Here is a 21,617-nt window from a genome sequence, read left to right on the forward strand (position 1 = left end):
GTCTCAGTGAGGCTTTCCCTGGATTTCCTTCTCTGTCTCCCCCTCATTGAAATTGCAGATTGCCCCTTTAAAGTGAGTGGAATTCCACTCTCCTTAAAAATGAAGTCACTGGATGTGTTGGAAAATGTGACTTCCTAGGCGGTTGGTTACCACAGTGATGTGTCCTGGCTGAGACCTGAGGTCCATGGTCACTCTCAGGGGTTAACAGACCATGTAAAACATCTGACATATCAATACTATTGATAGCTGACACAAAAGCACAGAGCCATTAAAGGAAGAATAGAAGCACTCCACACTTCCCTTTCCTACCTGGACAAAAGGAATACCTATGTGAGAATGCTGTTCATTGACTACAGCTCAGCGTTCAACACCATAGTGCCCACGAAGCTCATCACTAAGATAAGGACCCTGGGACTAAACATCTGCCTCTGCAACTGGATCCTGGACTTTCTGACGGGCCGCCCCCAGGTGGTAAGGGTAGGCAATAACACATCTGCTACGCTGATCCTCAACACTGGGGCCCCTCAGGGGTGTGTACTTAGTCCCCTCCTGTACTCCCTGTTCACCCACAATTGCGTGGCCAAACATGACTCCAACACCATCATTAAATTTGCTGACGACACAGCAGTGGTAGGCTTGATCACTGACAACGATTAGGGAGGAGGTCAGAGAACTGGCAGTGTGGTGCCAGGACAACACACTCTCCCTCAATGTGAGCAAGACAAAGGAGCTGATCGTGGACTACAGGAAAAGGAGGGCCGAACAGGCCCCTATTAACATCAACGGGGCTGTAGTGGCATCACTGCCTGGTATGGCAACTGCTCGACATCTGACCGTAAGGCGCTACAGAGGGTAGTGAGTACTGCCCAGTGCATCACTGGGGCCAAGCTTCCTGCAATCCAGGACCTATATACTAGGCGGTGTCAGAGGAAAGCCCATAAAATTGTCCGAGACTCCAGTCACCCAAGTCATAGACTGTTTTCTCTGCTACCGCACGGCAAGAGGTACCGGAGCACCAAGTCTAGGACCAAAAGGCTCCTTAACAGCTTCTAATCCCAAGCCATAAGACTGCTGAACAATTAATCAAATGGCCACCGGACTATTACATTGACCCCCCCCTCCATTTGTTTTGTACACTGCTGCTACTCGCTGTTTATTATCTATGCATAGTCACTTCACCCCTACCTACATGTACAAATTACTTCTAACCTCAACCCCCGCACACTGACTCGGTACCGGTACCCCCTGTATATAGCCTCGTTATTGTGTTACTTTTTATTATTTTTTACTTTGGTTTATTATAAATATTTTCTTAACTCTTCTTGAACTGCACTGTTGGTTAAGAATTTTTAAGTAAGCATTTCACGGTAAGGTCTACACTTGTTGTATTCGTCACATTTGACAAATACAGTTTGATTTGATTTATTAAGTTGTTGGTCCTTAACATAGGTTGTAAAAGGTTCATGGAAATGTGTGCATGCTCCCGTGAGCACACACACTGACAGACAGTCTACACGTTAACAGGGAAACACATACTGAAGAAGACCTTGGAGGTTGAAATCCCACAGGAGGTTGAACAGTGCAATGACAATGCAGAAGCATTAGTTATACAGCACCAACACTGTGTGCAATGGCCTGGTAGAACTACAGCCGTGTCATACAAGACAAGGTTCCAGCTCACTGGCAAATTACTAGCCCAAAGGTGATAGCTGTGATCACATACATAGTTTACACTCCTTACAGCTGACAGACACTACCGTCATTCTCTGTTTGTCTGAACAGCATTTAACAAGCATTGTTTGGATGATCATGCACGGCAGGGAGCTAATATTTCCAACATCTACTTTCTCCTATTTCGTTTGGTAATCAGACTCCCTCTTCCACATGTGTTTTATCAATATTATCAGTGTCTACATGCTCTGAAGTGACTTCAATCAGCATGTCAGAGTTTAGTGTTGCCACACATAACACCGCAGAGGAAATATCTGTAGTAGTGTTGTAACTCCTAAGGACTGATTGCAACATTTTTCATGCTGAGCCAGGATTGTAGAATCATTTTAATTTATTTTAATTTAACCTTTATTTAACTAGAGAGTCAAAGAGTGACGCTGCCTAGCTCCATGTCTCTATCTAGCTCCATGTCTCTATCTGAACAAGAAAGAGAAGATGGGAAAAAAGCCCCACTGGGTGTGAAACTCTGCAGTCTGGATGCAAACATGCAGTTCTGATCAGATGGGAATGAGATGAGCTGACTGCCACCATGCAAGTACATACAGAACATCACAGAGAAACACGTGGACCTGGAGCCACAGTGTACGCACACAGCGTGATAGACACAAGTAGCCCACTTTACCTGGATCCCCTTGAGAGCAGTGGACAGAACCAAGTGAGAGGTTTAGAGGACAGGTCGGAGTCCGAGGGGACTCAGTATAACTATAAAGGCTCTATGCTCATGCAAAAAGCAACCTGGAGAGCTATTAGCCGTCATTTCTGCCTGGTGCACACCATGCTCTGGCCGTCAGCCTACTGTCAGCATGCTAGAAAGAGAGACAGCTCGAAGGAGAAGTGTGGAATGAGAGAGTGCACCAGTCTACAGAGCGATAAGGGGAGGGGCTCATACCCTGGGGTCCCTGTGCAAACTGTGCAATAGAGCTCCTATGAGAGGAGGAGGAAGGGCACAGGAAGAGAGAAATGAGTCAGTGCCTCTATCTCAACCCCCAAGGGGTTATGGGAAAACAAGGTCCTGTGATGTCTGGGGCTCCATGAGAGGGGAAGAAGAAAAGAGAGGGGGAGAGACAGAAACAGAAAGAAAGAACGGTCTCCTCCAGTATCACTTGGTAAATCATCGCTGTACTCGGAGTACTCCACAAAATAAATTGTGATACGAATGACCCAAAAGGATCTGAAATACAATGTCTTACTCATGCAGTTGACATAACGTCATATTGGCCTTATTTTGAGCAATATGAGTGATATTGAGATCCATGGGCTATGGGAGATTATGCCCATAGTCCATATAAATAGATGACTAGAAAATACAGCTGTTTCAGAACTGCTTCCTGTAGTACCATTATAGGAGATCAGTGAAAGAACAAACACTTTTGGATAAAATGTCAAGAATGTACGGTTATAAAAGGAAAAACATGGAAAATTCTGTTGGAATCGCTGGATTAAAATACCAACACAATGTACTCTATTGAATGTTAGATATTCTGCCTACACACTCAATAAAATAAAATACTCATCTCTGCACATCCAATGTATGGAAATACCACCCACATCCCATAGCTAACACAGAATGTATGCATAGGTCATACTTACTTGACAATGCCCTGCCTCCAAAGGAATGCAAGTTAAAACACAAGAGAGATATTAAAGAGATTGAACAGGATGTTAAGCACTTACAAATTTGTAACATTCTACGAATTGGAATTTGTGACATATAATACGAAATGGATTACATCATATACAATTGTCGGGGACCTGTTATGGATTGTGAGCACTACTTTTAAAACTACTGGCTGAAATTACACCTTTATAACGCATCTTTCAAAGGTAGACTCAGTGAAATGACGTTGCCACGAGCAGCACCGCAGATAATGAGATGAGCGAGACGCAAGACTTCGCTCTCACACACACAGTATCTGCGCATGTGCACGGGTTACCTTCACGCTGTTAGAGCGTGGTAGCCAGGGCACCAAAACAACTGAGAAGTTGAGCCTCGCGGTCCAATGCTCTTAGTTGTTGCAGAAATGGGCCCACTATTCTGCTTACTTTCTGAATCTACAGCATATCGCTGAGTCTACCTTGAAGTGTTTCTCAAGACAGAAGCGGGCACCAGATGGTATGGTTGTGGGGACAAATCAGCATGGTAGCCTACCATCAGGGCCAGATTACCGAACGGGCATGCAGGGTACGTGCACCGGGGCCACCGACCACTCCGGGGGGTGGGGGGGGGACGTTGTGAGCCCCCCAGATAGCATATGATAGGTTTTTCACTGGTTCATGTTCTGTAACTATTTCATGTTTCCTGTCATTCTGTGATGCTGTATAATTGGGTAAATGTTATTCTACACATTATATGAAAGAGAATGGACAAAGTCAAAGTCTTCCATACATAACAGCACTGCTATATGTGACAATAATGGAAAATAGTGGGGAGCGTCATGGTAAATAATGCACATTTTATGGCTTAAAATACAATTTGTGGCAACGCAACCTTTGGCTCTGACAAAAATCAATCATTGTCTCCTCGGGCTTTACATGCTATTTCCACAGTATATTTTGACTTCCCCTAGCTGCACATAGCTGAATAAGTCATTGATATTGATGGTGGAACCACTGATGTGGCAATACTCTATACAGTCTCAAAGCAACTGAGATCATACCAATGATACTGTATAGGTACTGTATACACAACATATCGGTATCATAGCAACAGATATCACACAGAAGCTCAAGAGAGCACACCTGCTACACATGCACATAATATTGTGCAATACTTTGACAAGATTCCTTCACAAGGCACAAGAACATGCCATCTCATACTGTAACACCACACAGACTACGACCCAAACACGTACACCCAACAATCCGCAGATGGATCACACATAAAACATGCACACGGCATACGATATCAATGGGCTACATCCACAATGCATGCCCAGGACAATCCACAGTATCATAGCAACAGAGGTGAATAGAGAGAGCGTATTAGAGAGAGGACACATAAAGCACACGTGTACACTCATAAAGTGCAGAAAGAAATAACATAGAACTGGGGATAAAGATCTTTCTATGAGCATATAATGTCTTGTTTTTTAATGCAAGTAGTACAGATAGACATTATAGACTACTCTTTACCTATCAAACTAAATCAGGCCTCATACTTCATTTTAAATAGTCTAACATGAAAACAAACCCCACGCAGTCTTCCCTTAAAACTTCAAATGCTGTCAGCTAAGCACTGAAAAAGTCAACTCACTCTGTATCATAAAAAAGCAAGATCAAACTCTATACCCATGTCAACCCTACAATGACCACCTCTGAGGCTTTACAAAAGGTATAAATACTGTAGATATGAATTATACTCATATAGATGTGTACTGGTAGACAGGTACATTTCCTGTTTCTGACACCAGAGGACTATAAGCATTCCTGTGTAGACAGTCAAATGGTGTTGGAAGCTGATGGCAGCCTGATTAGGATCAAGACTTTAACAGTCTTTTGAGGCCTAACATAACAGATAAAACTTGGGCATTTTTTATTGTCACTGCCTCAGACTTTAAATTGTTTTAAATCTACACACAACACAATAGTCAGGGGCCAAGACACTAATGTTTAAGCTCTATCACTGAGTGACAACTACCAGTCCCAAAACAGAATCTGTACAGTTCAGCCATTAGAGAAGGGAAACGTGGACAGAGACAGAAGTGTGGGGGTGTACCTTTCCTCTGCTGACACCTCCTTCAGTTGCTGGTGAGGTTTGATGCCACACATACCCCGGATGCTAACAGCATAGATCTTAGTGGTGTAGTTGATGCTGTTCTCCCTTGCCACATCACTGTCATACCCTACAGACACGCACACAGGAAGAGACTCGCCAATTAGAGCAGTGTGTAAAAAGTAGTATTTGATCAGGATAGCTTTGTGTGTGTCTGTTGAGAATGTTGTATGGGAGTTCTGAGAGTAGAATGTGAGAGAGTTGTAAGAATGTGTATATAAAAAAAGTAATATTTATGTTTTATTGTCACTTACACAGGATAGTTGCAGTGAAATGTGCTTTTTTACAGGGTCAGACATAGTACTACAGCGTTAAATGCCTTGCCCAAGGGCACAGACAGATTTTTCACTTTGTTGGCTTGGGTGTTTGAACCGGTGACCTTTCAGTTACTGGCCCAACATTCTAACCACTAGGCTACCTTCCGCCCACAAGCACTACTGTATATAGTAGTATTGTACTGTATGGATCAGTAGTCTAAAGGCTGCCGTTTACCTCCGTCCTCCTCAATGTCATCGTCTGACTCCTCGCTGTCCACAGGGTTCTCCCTGTGACCCTCTCCGGTTCTCTCCAGGCTCCAAATCATCAATGCTGTGTCAGCTCCGCCCAGCGTCAGTAGCGTGGAGTCATCTTGTGCCCATCGCACGTTGGTTATATGGGCACTGTGGCCCACGTACTTCTTGAAGCGGGCATATTGACCCTGAGGGGGGAGCAGACAGTGCCAAGTTGAACAAAGAGACAATATTGAACCAAGTTGAACCAATAGACAACATTGAACCAAGTTGAACCAATAGACAACATTGAACCAAGTTGAACCAATAGACAACATTGAACCAAGTTGAACAAAGAGACAATATTGAACCAAGTTGAACCAATAGACAACATTGAACCAAGTTGAACCAATAGACAACATTGAACCAAGTTGAACAAAGAGACAATATTGAACCAAGTTGAACCAATAGACAACATTGAACCAAGTTGAACCAATAGACAACATTGAACCAAGTTGAACCAATAGACAACATTGAACCAAGTTGAACCAATAGACAACATTGAACCAAGTTGAACCAATAGACAACATTGAACCAAGTTGAACCAATAGACAACATTGAACCAAGTTGAACCAATAGACAACATTGAACCAAGTTGAACCAATAGACAACATTGAACCAAGTTGAAACAAGAGACAACATTGAACCAAGTTGAACCAAGACACAACATTCAACTTGAGTCAACAACTGAGACATGTACCAGCGTTGGGATCAATTCCATTTCAGTTTAGGTGAGTAAAATGTAAATGAACACTAGTGCCTGTGTACTGAGCTGTCGCACCCTGGTTGGATAGCTGAAGAGCTTGAGGAAGCCAAAGTCGTCTCCGGTGGCAAGCAGCTTCTTGTCTTTGGTGAGCGAGGCGGCGTTGACATCTGTGATGTCACTGTGGGTGGGCCAGATCCCCTCACAGGTGGGGCCCAGGACACACGTCCAGGTAGCCCACTCCATCTTCTCTATCTGACAGGCGGAAACAGGAACACACACACACACACACACACACACACACACACACACACACACACACACACACACACACACACACACACACACACACACACACACACACACACACACACACACACACACACACACACACACAGTGTGTTAAACACTGCATCCTGCTTTCATGGAGTGTCCATTAATATTTGATTCTAGCTGAGAAAAATGACAATCTCAGTTGGGTCTCTTACCTCAGAATTTGTTATGGTTTGTCTCTTCCCTCTTGGAGCTTCGAAGAATAATTGCTCTTTGGCACCTGAATTTACTTGCAGCAATTTACCTACAGAAAATGTTTTTACTTTCTCAGGATCCAAGGACAAAATAGAACTTGTATCTACGGACTACTTAGGAGAATTCATGCTTCTCTTGCAATTACACCATAAACTCACCACGAGAGTCCCAGTCTATGTGAGTGATATAGCTTGAAGCTCCTTTACAGATTCCCACCCTCTTACTGGACAGCACATTGTAGATATCCACAAAGTTATCATGCGAGGCCACAGCGAGGTATTTACCAGCGTCTAAGGAAGCCATAGAAACAGTGATCAACACCTCAGCCAGGTGGGCGATAATGCTATTCAGTGAAACCTCACTGCATACACTCTTAGAAAAAAGGTGCTATCTAGAACCTAAAAGGGTTATTCGGCTGTTCCCATAGGAGAACCCTTTGGAGAACGCTTTTTGGTGCCAAGTAGAAGCCTTTTGGTTCCAGGTTGAACCCTTTTCACAGAGGGTTCTATCTGGAACCAAAAAAGGGTTCTACATGGAATCAAAAAGGGTTCTCCTATGAGGACAACCGAATAACCATTTTGGAACCCTTTTTTCAAAGAGTGTATATTAGGAACTGTTGAACTCAAATTAACCTTACTAATGAAATACTCATGCGTATTATCAGTGTTATGAAATACAAACAGCAGTGAATGAACATATCAGTCATAAGTGATCCAGTCGGCTGATAGTACAGAGTCTATGTCAAAGGTTACCTTGTGAAAACCTGACGTCAGAGATAGACTCCTTCCTGTGATGGAAGGACACCAGGTCCTCCAGGGTGTCAGAGTTCACCACCAGGAAACTACCATCGTTGAGGCCCACCGCTAAGGCTTTCCCATCAGGGGAGAAGGCACAGCATCTTCCACCTCACACACACACACACACACACACACACACACACACACACACACACACACACACACACACACACACACACACACACACACACACACACACACACACACACACACACACACAGAGTTAAACACTTCCAAAATGTAGATACAGACATAGACTGACAGACACAGAAGGTTACACTAGGGTGCCTTACAGATGTAGGATCTTAATTTGATCCTTCTTTTGTTGCTGAGAATTTTACTGCAAACCAGGAAATGCAAACTTGGAGTGTATTTGAATTTTAGAAGGCTTCTAAAGTTTGTAATTTTCACTGACATTTCAGACTTGATTTGCCCTTACAAAAAATGTATCAACCCCTACAAAAAAATGTATTTTAATTATAATCCACATTTCCTGTTGCTGCAGAGTTATTTTCCTGCTGTAGCAAACTTGCTCAAATTACGATCCTACATCTGTATGTTTTGTTGATGATGATGGGAGTTAATGACTCATTAGTCGAGGAAGATATCAACATTCAGCAGTACCTTTTTTAAGTTTGCGAACTGCCACCATGCGGTGGTTAGTGAAGAGCTCCCATATTCGCAGAGTTTTGTCATCACTCACTGTGGCACATATGGGAAGCAGGGGGTGAGCAGCAAGACCCCACACCTCGCCGTCCATGTGACCCTGTAACCATAGCAATAGACGGACACGCAACTGTTAGTCAGTCACAGTTGACATGCCCTGAACCATTACACCTAATCCATTTGACACACCTGTCACCCACAAAATCATTCACTCTTTTTTCTCAGAATGATACATTGTGCTCATATTGATGTGGAATTTGAGTGAGAGGCTAAACAAAAGCCCCAATCCATCGCATCCCAGATAGCAGCAGCGATTTTACCCAAGAACACTTCCATACCGATCCTTCATAACCCATCCCCATCAGGTCTGTTCACCATGGCAACAGAGCAAGGGTACCTGACTGCTAAGGAGTCGTGGAGGCTCTGACTGAGCTGTAAGGGCTGCTCTGCACCCATAAGAGGGAACTACCACAGCAATGTACTGACAGTCAGAACCACACATGCACGCAAGGAAGCATAGACACGCACGCACGCACGCACACACACACACGTACACACACTCATCATACCAACTACTGTAACTGCCATGTACGCAGCAGCACCACAGAGCCCATACACAAGCCTTGTGACACAGCCAAGAAAAACAATAATAAGGAAGGTGTTGAGATATTAAGCTATGGACTATTCCGGTTAATCAAGAGGGAACACAGAGCTTTTCAGAGCCAACCAAGCAGCAGACTGTCAGATAGAAAAGGTTGCCTCGGATAACCAATGATTTATTTCCGACTGCAGTCCCTGAGTAGGAGTATAGAGGAAGTGAGGAATAAGCCAACACATCAAGAAGCCTGAGTAACAAGCCAACACATCAAGTAGCCTGAGTAACAAGCCAACACATCAAGAAGCCTGAGTAACAAGCCAACACATCAAGTAGCCTGAGTAACAAGCCAACACATCAAGTAGCCTGAGTAACAAGCCAACACATCAAGAAGCCTGAGTAACAAGCCAACACATCAAGTAGCCTGAGTAACAAGCCAACACATCAAGTAGCCTGAGTAACAAGCCAACACATCAAGTAGCCTGAGTAACAAGCCAACACATCAAGTAGCCTGAGTAACAAGCCAACACATCAAGTAGCCTGAGTAACAAGCCAACACATCAAGTAGCCTGAGTAACAAGCCAACACATCAAGTAGCCTGAGTAACAAGCCAACACATCAAGTAGCCTGAGTAACAAGCCAACACATCAAGAAGCCTGAGTAACAAGCCAACACATCAAGAAGCCTGAGTAACAAGCCAACACATCAAGTAGCCTGAGTAACAAGCCAACACATCAAGTAGCCTGAGTAACAAGCCAACACATCAAATAGCCTGAGTAACAAGCCAACACATCAAGAAACAGTCAGTAGAGAACAGGCAACACCTGAAGGCTGCTGTTTCACTGCAGGATGCTGATGTAAAAATGTGTCCTCCAACCCAAATTGGGAAAAATAAGCTGAAATGGAAAAACACCCCACTCTAGGTGTTTCAGCTGAGCGCGCACACACACACACACACACACACACACACACACACACACACACACACACACACACACACACACACACACACACACACACACACACACACACACACACACACACACACACACACACACGCACACACACACACACACACACACACACACCTGGACTAGCAGGGTCATGGGTCCACTCTTGTCGATTTCAAGTATTTCTCCATTCTTGGTTCCCACCAGGATGTGTCCGTGTCCCAGAGTTATGGCACGAATGGAGGGGTTGTCCTCCAAGAGCAGACCTGGGGGACACACACAAATAGCACTGTAAAGGCTAAGTACAGTCGTAGCAGTGAAATCCTCCCAGATCAATAGCAGCAGATAGAAGCACTACCATGCTTCTACACCTGCATTGCTTGCTGTTTGGGGTTTTAGGCTGGGTTTCTGTACAGCACTTTGAGATATCAGCTGATCTAAGAAGGGCTATATAAATACATTTGATTTGATTTGAAGTACCATTCTTTGCATTTTCACATGAGGCCACGAGATGGCAGCACTGACTAGAGGAGGATAGAGTGCTCAATGATGGCTAGAGTATCTATTGAGTGTTTATGGTCAAATTTCAAACACATTACGCTTCCTGATACAGGTATGTGTTTTACAGGGTCAGAGCTTGCCTTTAAGAGAGAATTACAGTACTTCTCAGATAGTGTTTCTGTATCTGTCAAAGACTTTGGTTGACTGTCAGTTACTGTAGGGAGTGTTATGGGGGCTGGTGGGAGGAGGCGCTAAAGGAGGACAGGCTCATAGTAATGGCTGGAATGAAATAAATAAAAAGGAGTCAAACATGTGGTTTCCTACCTTTAGATCCCGGGGAGAGGGCTGCTCTCTTGATAGCGTATGTCTTCAGGCACCTCTCAAACATGTCGTCCCACAGCTCCACCACTCCATCCTTCCCACCTGTCACAAAGCCCTGGAGGGAACAACAGCAGAGGGACGTCACCCAAGGTACTCCACCACTGACAACCCCACTGAGGAACACTAACAGTGATGAGGGCCGGATGAGACAGGGGCTCTGACCGACGCTAATGTTCCGCCTGACAGCTTGTCAAGAGGTCTGTCTGAACCGCTGAAGGATGGTAGGGGGTCAGTTTGTCTTGAAACTGAGAAGGAAGTGTTGGATGAGGAAGTGCAGGGGGAAGGTATGGATGGAGGGAAGACAAATAAAAAACATTGTCTGTCTCTGACATCTTTCACAAGACACAGAAGCAGTTGGGAATTGCAATGACTTCTACTACCAGACAGGGCCTGTCAAAGATCTGAAGCAGCAGCAACAACACATCAGGAATTCAGCGGCGGTCTCCCCCAGGAAAGCCCTCCCACATCCTCCTTAAGACTGCTTCTCTGATGAAAGTTTTTGGAAACAGCATCACATAAATGTTACATCTAATGAGACTATAATATTTTGTTTTGATCTAAGGCGTCTCTACTTGAAGAGATTGCAAATAAATAGACAATCTATTTGTACGAGAGGGAGAAAACACTAGAAGATGTTTAATTAAAAACACTATCATGGACTGAAGCCATGAGATAGGATTGACTGCTTATAATCACGCCAGTCTTCATTAGTAACAGTAAATAGCGATATAATGATTTTCCACAGAACAGAAGTTCATGGGAGACAATCCAATCTCAGCATCAGGAGGGAGATGCATGATGCAATACACACCAAGGTTTCCATCGGTCATTAAGACTACATTTTACATTTTAGTCATTTAGCAGATGCTCTTATCCAGAGCGACTTACAGTAGTGAATGCATACCTTTCATACATTTTTTCTCCGTACTGGTCCCCCGTGGGAATCGAACCCACAACCCTGGCGTTGCAAACACCATGCTCTACCAACTGAACCACACGGGACCCGTGTACATAGTATTTGCACACAGTCAAATGACAGGCTGCAAATGGCCAATTAGGAAAATGAGGAATCTATGTGTGACTTAATCATGCTGCCTAATGATGCTGTGTTTGCCCCCAAACACAATAACCACCATGCCTCAACACATCACGTCTCTCCATAGCTCCTCATCAGAGCACTACAGTATTGATAACTTCCTCAACTACAGGCCAATTATTGTTAAACACATCCATAACTACAGCCAGCAGCAACAATATCACTCTGAAATTATTCTAGCGGACAACATTACATCAATTCCATATGAAGTCCTCATAGAGCAGTTATAGGGCGTTTATGAGTCAATGGGAAGAAAGACAATGGAATATTTACACCAAGTGGGTGTGGGGAAAGCAGAGTACAATACAGAGCTCTTCCAGATGTTGATCTTATTATAAGGTTAGTGAAAACTAGTTGACCAACAGTCTGTTGTTATCAGACAGGGCTGACACCCAGTAGAATACCTTGTCCAGGGAGTACATGGCGAACACAGGTCCGTCGTGGGCCTTGATGGTCTTCAGCAGCACGGGCTCCTTCCAGACGTATATGTCCCCCGTGGCGGCTCCAGAGAATACCAGCTTGTCTGTCCGGCCGTAACACACTGACATCATTGTCTCCAGCTTCCCCAGGTTCCCAAAGACGCCTCGCTGGAACATAAGGCCCCCACCTTTAGAGACAGCACACCATTAGAAACTCATGCATACATCAATTGATTTCCACAAACATACCACGCCTGACAAGACAGACAGAGTTGTTCCAATGTTCATTAAGAAAATGTCAGGGTGGATCACTTTCCTAAAGACAGAATCACAGTGTGAAAACACCTGGAAGGATATACTTGAAAGAAAAACAGGGACATGAGAGGAGAGGAGCTAGAAAGAGAGAGACTGATAGTATAACAGAGTCTGATAGTATGATAGAGACTGATAGTACGAGAGAGACTGATAGTACGAGAGAGACTGATAGTACAAGAGAGACTGATAGTACGAGAGAGACTGATAGTACGAGAGAGACTGATAGTACGAGAGAGACTGATAGTACGAGAGAGACTGATAGTACGAGAGAGACTGATAGTACGAGAGAGACTGATCGTACGCTACAGACTGATAGTACGAGAGAGACTGATAGTACGAGAGAGACTGATAGTACGAGAGAGACTGATAGTACGAGAGAGACTGATAGTACGAGAGAGACTGATAGTACGAGAGAGACTGATAGTACGAGAGAGACTGATCGTACGCTACAGACTGATAGTACGAGAGAGACTGATCGTACGCTACAGACTGATAGTACGAGAGAGACTGATAGTACGAGAGAGACTGATCGTACGCGACAGACTGATAGTACGAGAGAGACTGATCGTACGCTACAGACTGATAGTACGAGAGAGACTGATCGTACGCTACAGACTGATAGTACGAGAGAGACTGATCGTACGCTACAGACTGATAGTACGAGAGAGACTGATAGAACGAGAGAGACTGATAGTACGAGAGAGACTGATAGTACGAGAGAGACTGATAGTACGAGAGAGACTGATAGTACGAGAGAGACTGATAGTACGAGAGAGACTGATAGTACGAGAGAGACTGATAGTACGAGAGAGTCTGATAGTATGAGAGAGACTGATAGTACGATAGAGACTGATAGTACGATAGAGACTGATAGTACGACAAAGACTGATAGTATGACAGAGACTGATAGTATGACAGAGACTGATAGTATGACAGAGACTGATAGTATGACAGAGACTGATAATATGAGACTGATAATATGAGAGAGACAGATAGTATGAGAGAGACAGATAGTATGAGAGAGACAGATAGTATGAAAGAGACAGATAGTATGAGAGAGACAGATAGTATGAAAGAGACAGATAGTATGAGAGGGACAGATAGTATGAGAGAGACAGATAGTATGAAAGAGACAGATAGTATGAGAGGGACAGATAGTATGAGAGAGACAGATAGTATGAGAGAGACTGATAGTATGAGAGAGACAGATAGTATGAAAGAGACAGATAGTATGAGAGAGACAGATAGTATGAAAGAGACAGATAGTATGAAAGAGACAGATAGTATGAAAGAGACAGATAGTATGAAAGAGACAGATAGTATGAAAGAGACAGATAGTATGAGAGAGACAGATAGTATGAAAGAGACAGATAGTATGAAAGAGACAGTCGGGCAGAACAGTAGGACAGACCTGTATGCTGCCAGAACTTGATGTGTTTGATTCCCACTGTGACCAGCTTGTCCATGAGGCTAGGATTACACTTCACCACAAACAGCTTGTCTTTGTGTCCCCTGGGAAGAACAGAGATAGAATATCCACTTCCTCTCAAATACATAGAGCCTTATGTGTTTCATGGTCTGTTCATGCGGTCAGAAGAAAACTCCTGGCTGTCCCTACAAATGTGTTAACATTAAGACAACAGACCTGAGTCCAAGTAGTATTTGATATATTTTCAATACTTTGAGCACTTGATGGAGCCTTCCTGGAGTATGGCGGGGTTTGCACTTTTGACCCTATACCATAGGTTCCAATGTGCCAGGTATGTATATTCAAGTGCAGCTAAAGTATCTGATAGAAAACTCAAACGATTTGAACCCGGCTTAGCTGGACTACTTTATAAAACCTTGTTTGTGTAATAACTCTAAATGTCTAAATGTACTGATCACACTAATAGCAGCTTTCAGCTGGTGTGTAAAAGCTTTTAGTACCTTGCAGTGGCCAGCTTCTCGCCCTTCCTCCAGTCCCACAATATGATAGAGTGGTGATCATCAATGCCCACTGAGACCAGGCTCTTCCCATCCGCTGCACATAGAGGAACAACAAGCTACTCTTAGTTTGAAATCATAACGGACTAGGGACAGATCACCAACACATTTACAAAATAAAACATTTTTGGCCCAGGAAAACACATTAGCCATACCGGAGAAGTCAAGAGCACACACTCCTCTCTGGTGAAAGCCCTTGAGCAGGGAGAAGCACTTCAGGGTTTGGATGTCCCACACATGGATGGCTGGATCCCTGCCAACCTGGACACATTCACAAAGAGGTGATTAAGATCAGTGTGTGAGAGAGAGATTGAGAGTGAGAGTGAGAGAGAGAGAGAGAGAGAGAGAGAGAGAGAGAGAGAGAGAGAGAGAGAAAGAGAGAGTCAGAGAGAGAGAGTGAGAGACAGAGAGAGAGTCACAGAGAGAGAGAGAGAGAGAGAGAGAGAGAGTGTGTATGATTGTTTTTGTTGATATATATTATTGCTCAGACATAATGTTATGGTCCTCCCCTCCAACGGACTAAATGGAATGACATCAAACACATAGAAACCATGTATTAGATGTATTTGACACCATTCCACCCATTGTGCTCCAGTCATTACCACGAGCCCGTTCTCCCCAATTAAGGTGCCACCAACCTCCTGTGCTTCATATACATTGCTTTGGCAACAGTGGCAACCACCCATTCCTGACAATAAAGCAGAGCGAGAGAGAGAGAGAGAGAGAGAGAAAGCGAGAGAGAGAAAGCGAGAAAGAGAGAGAGAACCTGTCCAGTGGCTGCATAGTCTTTGAGTGGGTGTACAGTCAGACTGAGAATGTCATCATCGTGGCCCAGGTAAAACCGCTGACTGTGTTGCTCTCTGTTGTAGACCACGCCCACCGCCGCCACATGGTACACCACCTCCCCGGCCTGGGTGTAGAACAGGTTGTTTCTGCAGTCGTAGCCACGGTACCTACACACGCGCACGCACGCATGCGCACACACACACAGACAGAGAGAGAGCGCGAGTGAAAAAAAGATCACAGGACTGCAAACACAATGAACAATCACAATTATACTAAATTAAGCGGAGTTAAATCCACCTAGGGAAAGCTGACTAGAGAAAGTGACAATCAGAGAAGAGCTGAAATCACAGTTCATATGCCGTCTCTCCCCACATGGCCTATTTAAGAGTGTCTGATGAACCCTGTGGTGTGTGTGGGGAATTTTAATCAAATGTGTCATGTGTGGCATTTATTTAATCGCTCAAACGCTGAAAGACTGCTCCCTCCCCCACTGTGAGGTCTTTAAATTTTACAAAAAGGGAGTATTAGAGCTGCTATAGCGAAGTCTTAAAGGATTGCTAGTGCTGAATCAGTAACTTAAACTGCTTCACACCAATTTTTTTTTTAAACTACAGCTTTGAAAAGGGATTTACATATTCAAACAGCTGACGCACAGGTACATTTCAGAGGAAGATAGTTTTTTTCATGATGGAAATACCCAATTTCATCTCAATACAATAAATCTGTCCTTGTCATCTCAATCAATTTGACTTTGAGAAGATGATACCTAAAACCCACGTATGACTATGTTTCTGAGGATCATGAGACCAATAAGACCTGTCATACAGTAAGAACCCATTACCCGTGGACAAACTTGAGACGAAGGGCTTCGTCTGGGCCTCTCTGGCGCTTCAGGGAGCCGACCTGCTGCTTTTTCTCTCTGCTCTGCAGCCTCAGCTGGGGAAGGTCCTCCTTATACACCTGGAACAACCACACACAGTCCTCCTTATACACCTGGAACAACCACACACAGTCCTCCTTATACACCTGGAACAACCACACACAGTCCTCCTTATATACCTGGAACAACTACACAGTCCTCCTTATACACCTGGAACAACCACACACAGTCCTCCTTATACACCTGGAACAACCACACACAGTCCTGCTTATACACCTGGAACAACCACACACAGTCCTGCTTATACACCTGGAACAACCACACACAGTCCTCCTTATACACCTGGAACAACCACACACAGTCCTCCTTAAACACCTGGAACAACCACACACAGTCCTCCTTATATACCTGGAACAACTACACAGTCCTCCATATACACCTGGAACAACCACACACAGTCCTCCTTATACACCTGGAACACCCACACACAGTCCTCCTTATATACCTGGAACAACCACACACAGTCCTCCTGGAACAACCACACACAGCCCTCCTGGAACAACCACACACAGCCCTCCTGTAAATCATACACACAGTCCTCCTGTAACAATCACACTCAGTTTTCCTGTAAATCACACTATGTTCTCCTGTAACAATCACACACAGTCCTCCTGTAACAACAACACACAGTCCTCTACATACCTGAAACATCAGTCCCTCATACGGTGCATCATTTGTCAACCTGCTACCCTCCACTGTCTGACTGATATAGGACCCACCGAATAATGATATCAAACAAATATTTCAAAGTATTACATGAGGACTAAAATTAAGTCTTAAGAGAAGCAGAGAAAATAATATTTTGTCCCCACTGTTGAAACTTTGAACTGGCGACTCATTGTTCTGTCATGAAGCAGTGTGGGTGCCGACGGCTGGGTATCTCCAGAGAACATATGGCAGCGCTGAGTGTGGCACAAACCCGCAGCGCTCCGTGTGGCAGCAACCCGCACCGTCAGGCCAACAGATGCAGACCCAGCTGCCAGTGGAGATAAGGCTTGTGACGGATGCTATGGCAACCCAGCCGTTCTCCGACAAAATAGAGCCTCAGTCAGCGCTGAGCCCATTCAAAGCCACTGAGAGGAGCCTATTTAAATATCTTATCTCCCCTTCCGTCTGCCTTGCTCTGCTCACATCAATCAATATCAGAATATCTCCACTCGGTACCTTGATTGACTTTCAGGACTTCTCAGGATCCTAGATCATGGCTGGAGGCATTCTGGCTAACACGGGCTATTTCAATCCAGATAACACTGACTGATGTTGGTGTTCTAACAATTTACTCTCTCTCAACTTACTGGAGGGTATTTTAACAAGGTATTGTTTAGGCTTTGAGTAGTGTGTTGTCGTCTCTCTCTCTTTCTGACAGCATTTTATAATGGGGGCATGTTCTCCTCTTATTCAACTGTCATTCTCAAATAGATATGTATTATCTTAATTTGATCACTCTGTTATCACATAATTTTCATGCGCTGCAGGAAGTTAAAATGCGCCATCGTGATTTACATTTAAAGAAACACTGAAAACCCACAGTTCTCTTTTCCTCACTAAAGCTTACTCTTAAACTTGTCTACTGTAGTCTATCAAAACACATTTTCCCCGTTAGAAAGTATCACTTATTTTTTATAATCAAGATTATCCCTCCAGTGGTGTGGGGGCTGTGCTTTGGCAAAGTGGGTGGGATTATATCCTACCTGTTTGGCCCTGTCCGGGGGTTTCATCGGATGGGGCCACAGTGTCTCCTGACCCCTCCTGTCTTAGCCTCCAGTATTTATGCTGCAGTAGTTTATGTGTCAGGGGGCTAGGGTCAGTCTGTCACATCTGGGGTATTTCTCTTGTCTTTTCCGGTGTCCTGTGTGAATTTAAATATGCTCTCTCTAATTCTCTCTTTCTCTCTTTCTTTCTTTCTCGGAGGACCTGAGCCCTAGGACCATGCCTCAGGACTACCTGGCTTGATGACTCCTTGCTGTCCCCAGTTCACCTGGCCGTGCTGCTGCTCCAGTTCCAACTGTTCTGCCTGCAGCTATGGAACCCTGACCTGTTCACCGGACGTGCTACCTGTCCCAGACCTGCTGTCCCAGACCTGCTGGAACCCTGACCTGTTCACCAGACGTGCTACCTGTCCCAGACCTGCTGTTTTCAACTCTCTAGAGACAGCAGGAGTGGTAGAGATACTCTCAAAGATCGGCTATGAAAAAGCCAACTGACACTTACTCTTGTGTTACTGACTTGTTGCACCCTCGACAACTACTATGATTATTATTATTTGACCATGCTGGTCATTTATGAACATTTGAACATCTTGGCCATGTGCTGTTATAATCTCCACCCGGCACAGCCAGAAGAGGACTGGCCACCCCTCATAGCCTGGTTCCTCTCTAGGTTTCTTCCTAGGTTTTGGCCTTTCTAGGGAGTTTTTCCTAGCCACCGTGCTTCTACACCTGCATTACTTGCTGTTTGGCGTTTTAGGCTGGGTTTCTGTACAGCACTTTGAGATATCAGCTGATGTAAGAAGGGCTATATAAATCAATTTAATTTGATTATTTTGCTACGGTGACCAAACTGGTCAAATTAGGATCTGACACCTGTACTGACACTCATTCTCTCTCTACCTCAAACGCAGCATCAATGTAAGGCATCTGTTATAGAACTTTGTCAGTGTCCCTCACGTGGTGTATCATCTCTAAACCTGATATCACCCACTCTCTGTCTGACCCATATAGCACTCCATCCAGTGTCTGTGAGCTCCACACACCCACCTGTCGGTCGTAGTTGATCTGGGTCTCTTGCTCGATATCAGAGTCCAGCTCCGGGACATCAGACACATCAGAGTCAGACTCCTCACTGTTGGAGTCTGCATGGCCATCTAGAGGGAACCGATACCAGGAGACAGCAAGGAAACAGATTTTCACTGGTGCAACAATCACTCATTACATTGGCTTTTGACAAGATCATGAATATTGTGTACAGTAGTCACTTCCCTAAGCACTGTTGTGCTATTACATCATATAGCTCAGACACAAATCTACCCAAGAATACTTCAGCACCAGCTCTACATGACCATATGGGGCCTCTCATTAGAACCATACAGTACATTCATAAACATTTAAAACCCCCAGGTTCCTCTGGGTTTACACTGAGTGTATAAAACAATCCATGCCTCGACGAGGCTGTTCTGAGGTCAAAAGGGATGGGGTGCAACTCAATATTAGGAAGGTGTTCTTAATGTTTTATTCTCTCAGTATACTGTACCGTGTGGTATACTGGTCTCCAGTCCTCCATTCATGATGCCCTCAGGCAGGAACTTCCACTGGAACACAGAATGGTCAGACCCGCCGGTGGTCAACACCCACTGCAGGTCGTGAGACCAGTGCACGTTGGTCACGTGGGCCGAGTGGCCAATGTACTTTTTGAATTTTGCCCCTGTGCACAACATCAGGGAAAGAAAAACTAGTCAACATGAAATGAGAGAAGGGGAGTGTTCAACACAATTCCTTCTCTCAACATTGTATATTTGCAAAAACATTTACTGACCTTTCTTTAGGCAGGGGAAGCGGAACAGTTTGACCAGGCCAAAGTCATCTCCAGCAACCAGCACAGCGCTGCAGTAGTTGGCATCCACAGAGTTTACGTCACTGATGTTGGTGTACTTGGGCCAGATCCCACTCACCTCTGGACCAATCACACTCGTCCACGAGCTCCAGTGGATCCCTTTTACCTCCTCCTTAGTGGTCAGGTGCTTCCCAACTTCAAGGGAGAAAAACAGGATGGAGGACTAACATGGGCAGAATCTTACAGGTAAAATCAGGTTGTTCTGCATAAATAATCACACTTTAAAAAAATGTTGACTATGTTAAAGCTCTACTAACCTCGCAGCTAAGGTTCTTAGTCAGAACTAAAAGACATTAAATAAACAAGTAAAGATGACATAAACACGAGTGAAGGTGTTAAGACACACAACCTCTGTTCCTGTATTAATGAGGGCTTTAATGGTGAACATGCATAAAGTTGGCAGAATTCAGATATGACGTCATTGTTTTAGCACTATCCATTGAGGTTTTAAACTACGGCGTGCGACATGGTTCAATATGCCAATAAATCAGCACTATTTACTTCCTGATTTTTCAAATTGACAGCATCTTGAAGCTAAAATTGGGTTCATGTATACTGTTCTAATATACAGTACCAGTCAAAAGTTTGGATACACCTACTCATTCAAGTTTAAAAAAAATAAATATTTTCTAACATTGTAGAATAATAGTAAAGACATCAAAACTATGAAATAACACATATGGAATCATCAGACCAAAGGACAGATTTACACCGGTCTAATGTCCATTGCTCGTGTTTCTTGGCCCAAGCAAGTCTTTTCTTCTTATTGGTGTCTTTTAGTAGTGGTTTCTTTGCAGCCATTCGGCCATGAAGGCCTGATTCACACAGTCTCCTCTGAACAGTTGATGTTGAGATGTATCTGTTACTTGAACTCTGTGAAGCATTTATTTGGGCTGCAATTTCTGAGGCTGGTAACTCTAATGAACTTATCCTCTGCAGCAGTGGTAACTCTGGGTCTTCCTTTCCTGTGGCAGTCCTCATGAGAGCCAGTTTCATCATAACGCTTGGTGTTGAACACTGAGCTATAGTCAATGAATAGCATTCTCACATTGGTGTTCATTTTGTCCAGGAGTGAAAGGGCAGTGTGGAGTGCAATATAAATTGCATCATCTGTGGATCTGTTGGTGCGGTATGCAAATTGGAGTGGGTCTAGGGTTTCTGGGATAATGGTGTTGATGTGAGCCATGACCAGCCTTTCAAAGCATTTCATGGCTACAGACGTGAGTGCTACGGGGCGGTAGTCATTTAGGCAGGTTACCTTAGTCTTCTTGGGCACAGGGACTGTGGTGGTCTG

The 21,617-nt window shown here is 44.2% G+C and overlaps 1 protein-coding gene across 5 annotated transcripts in view; it reads right to left on the reverse strand.

Moving 5' to 3' along the window:
* LOC106577113 (echinoderm microtubule-associated protein-like 6) overlaps window positions 1–21,617 on the reverse strand; it is a 150,925-nt gene that overhangs the window by 42,823 nt on the left and 86,485 nt on the right. For 2 of the 5 annotated variants that reach the window (XM_014154857.2, XM_014154855.2), the window contains exons 10-29: window positions 20,246–20,458; window positions 19,964–20,134; window positions 19,471–19,577; window positions 16,616–16,734; window positions 15,755–15,941; window positions 15,144–15,249; window positions 14,932–15,025; window positions 14,414–14,514; window positions 12,673–12,875; window positions 11,116–11,227; window positions 10,429–10,556; window positions 8,704–8,845; window positions 8,035–8,187; window positions 7,441–7,572; window positions 7,243–7,331; window positions 6,833–7,009; window positions 5,996–6,200; window positions 5,447–5,573; window positions 3,322–3,336; window positions 2,354–2,362 (exon numbers count right to left, since the gene is read on the reverse strand). In XM_014154857.2, coding sequence (XP_014010332.1) covers window positions 2,354–2,362; window positions 3,322–3,336; window positions 5,447–5,573; window positions 5,996–6,200; window positions 6,833–7,009; window positions 7,243–7,331; window positions 7,441–7,572; window positions 8,035–8,187; window positions 8,704–8,845; window positions 10,429–10,556; window positions 11,116–11,227; window positions 12,673–12,875; window positions 14,414–14,514; window positions 14,932–15,025; window positions 15,144–15,249; window positions 15,755–15,941; window positions 16,616–16,734; window positions 19,471–19,577; window positions 19,964–20,134; window positions 20,246–20,458 — 2,590 coding nt within the window. The remainder of the gene's footprint in view (window positions 1–2,353; window positions 2,363–3,321; window positions 3,337–5,446; window positions 5,574–5,995; window positions 6,201–6,832; window positions 7,010–7,242; window positions 7,332–7,440; window positions 7,573–8,034; window positions 8,188–8,703; window positions 8,846–10,428; window positions 10,557–11,115; window positions 11,228–12,672; window positions 12,876–14,413; window positions 14,515–14,931; window positions 15,026–15,143; window positions 15,250–15,754; window positions 15,942–16,615; window positions 16,735–19,470; window positions 19,578–19,963; window positions 20,135–20,245; window positions 20,459–21,617) is intronic. The other 3 variants (XM_014154859.2, XM_014154858.2, XM_014154856.2) reach the window with 2 other exon arrangements.

Source organism: Salmo salar, chromosome ssa18, assembly GCF_905237065.1.
Source record: "Salmo salar chromosome ssa18, Ssal_v3.1, whole genome shotgun sequence".
NCBI classification, from domain to species: domain Eukaryota; kingdom Metazoa; phylum Chordata; class Actinopteri; order Salmoniformes; family Salmonidae; genus Salmo; species Salmo salar.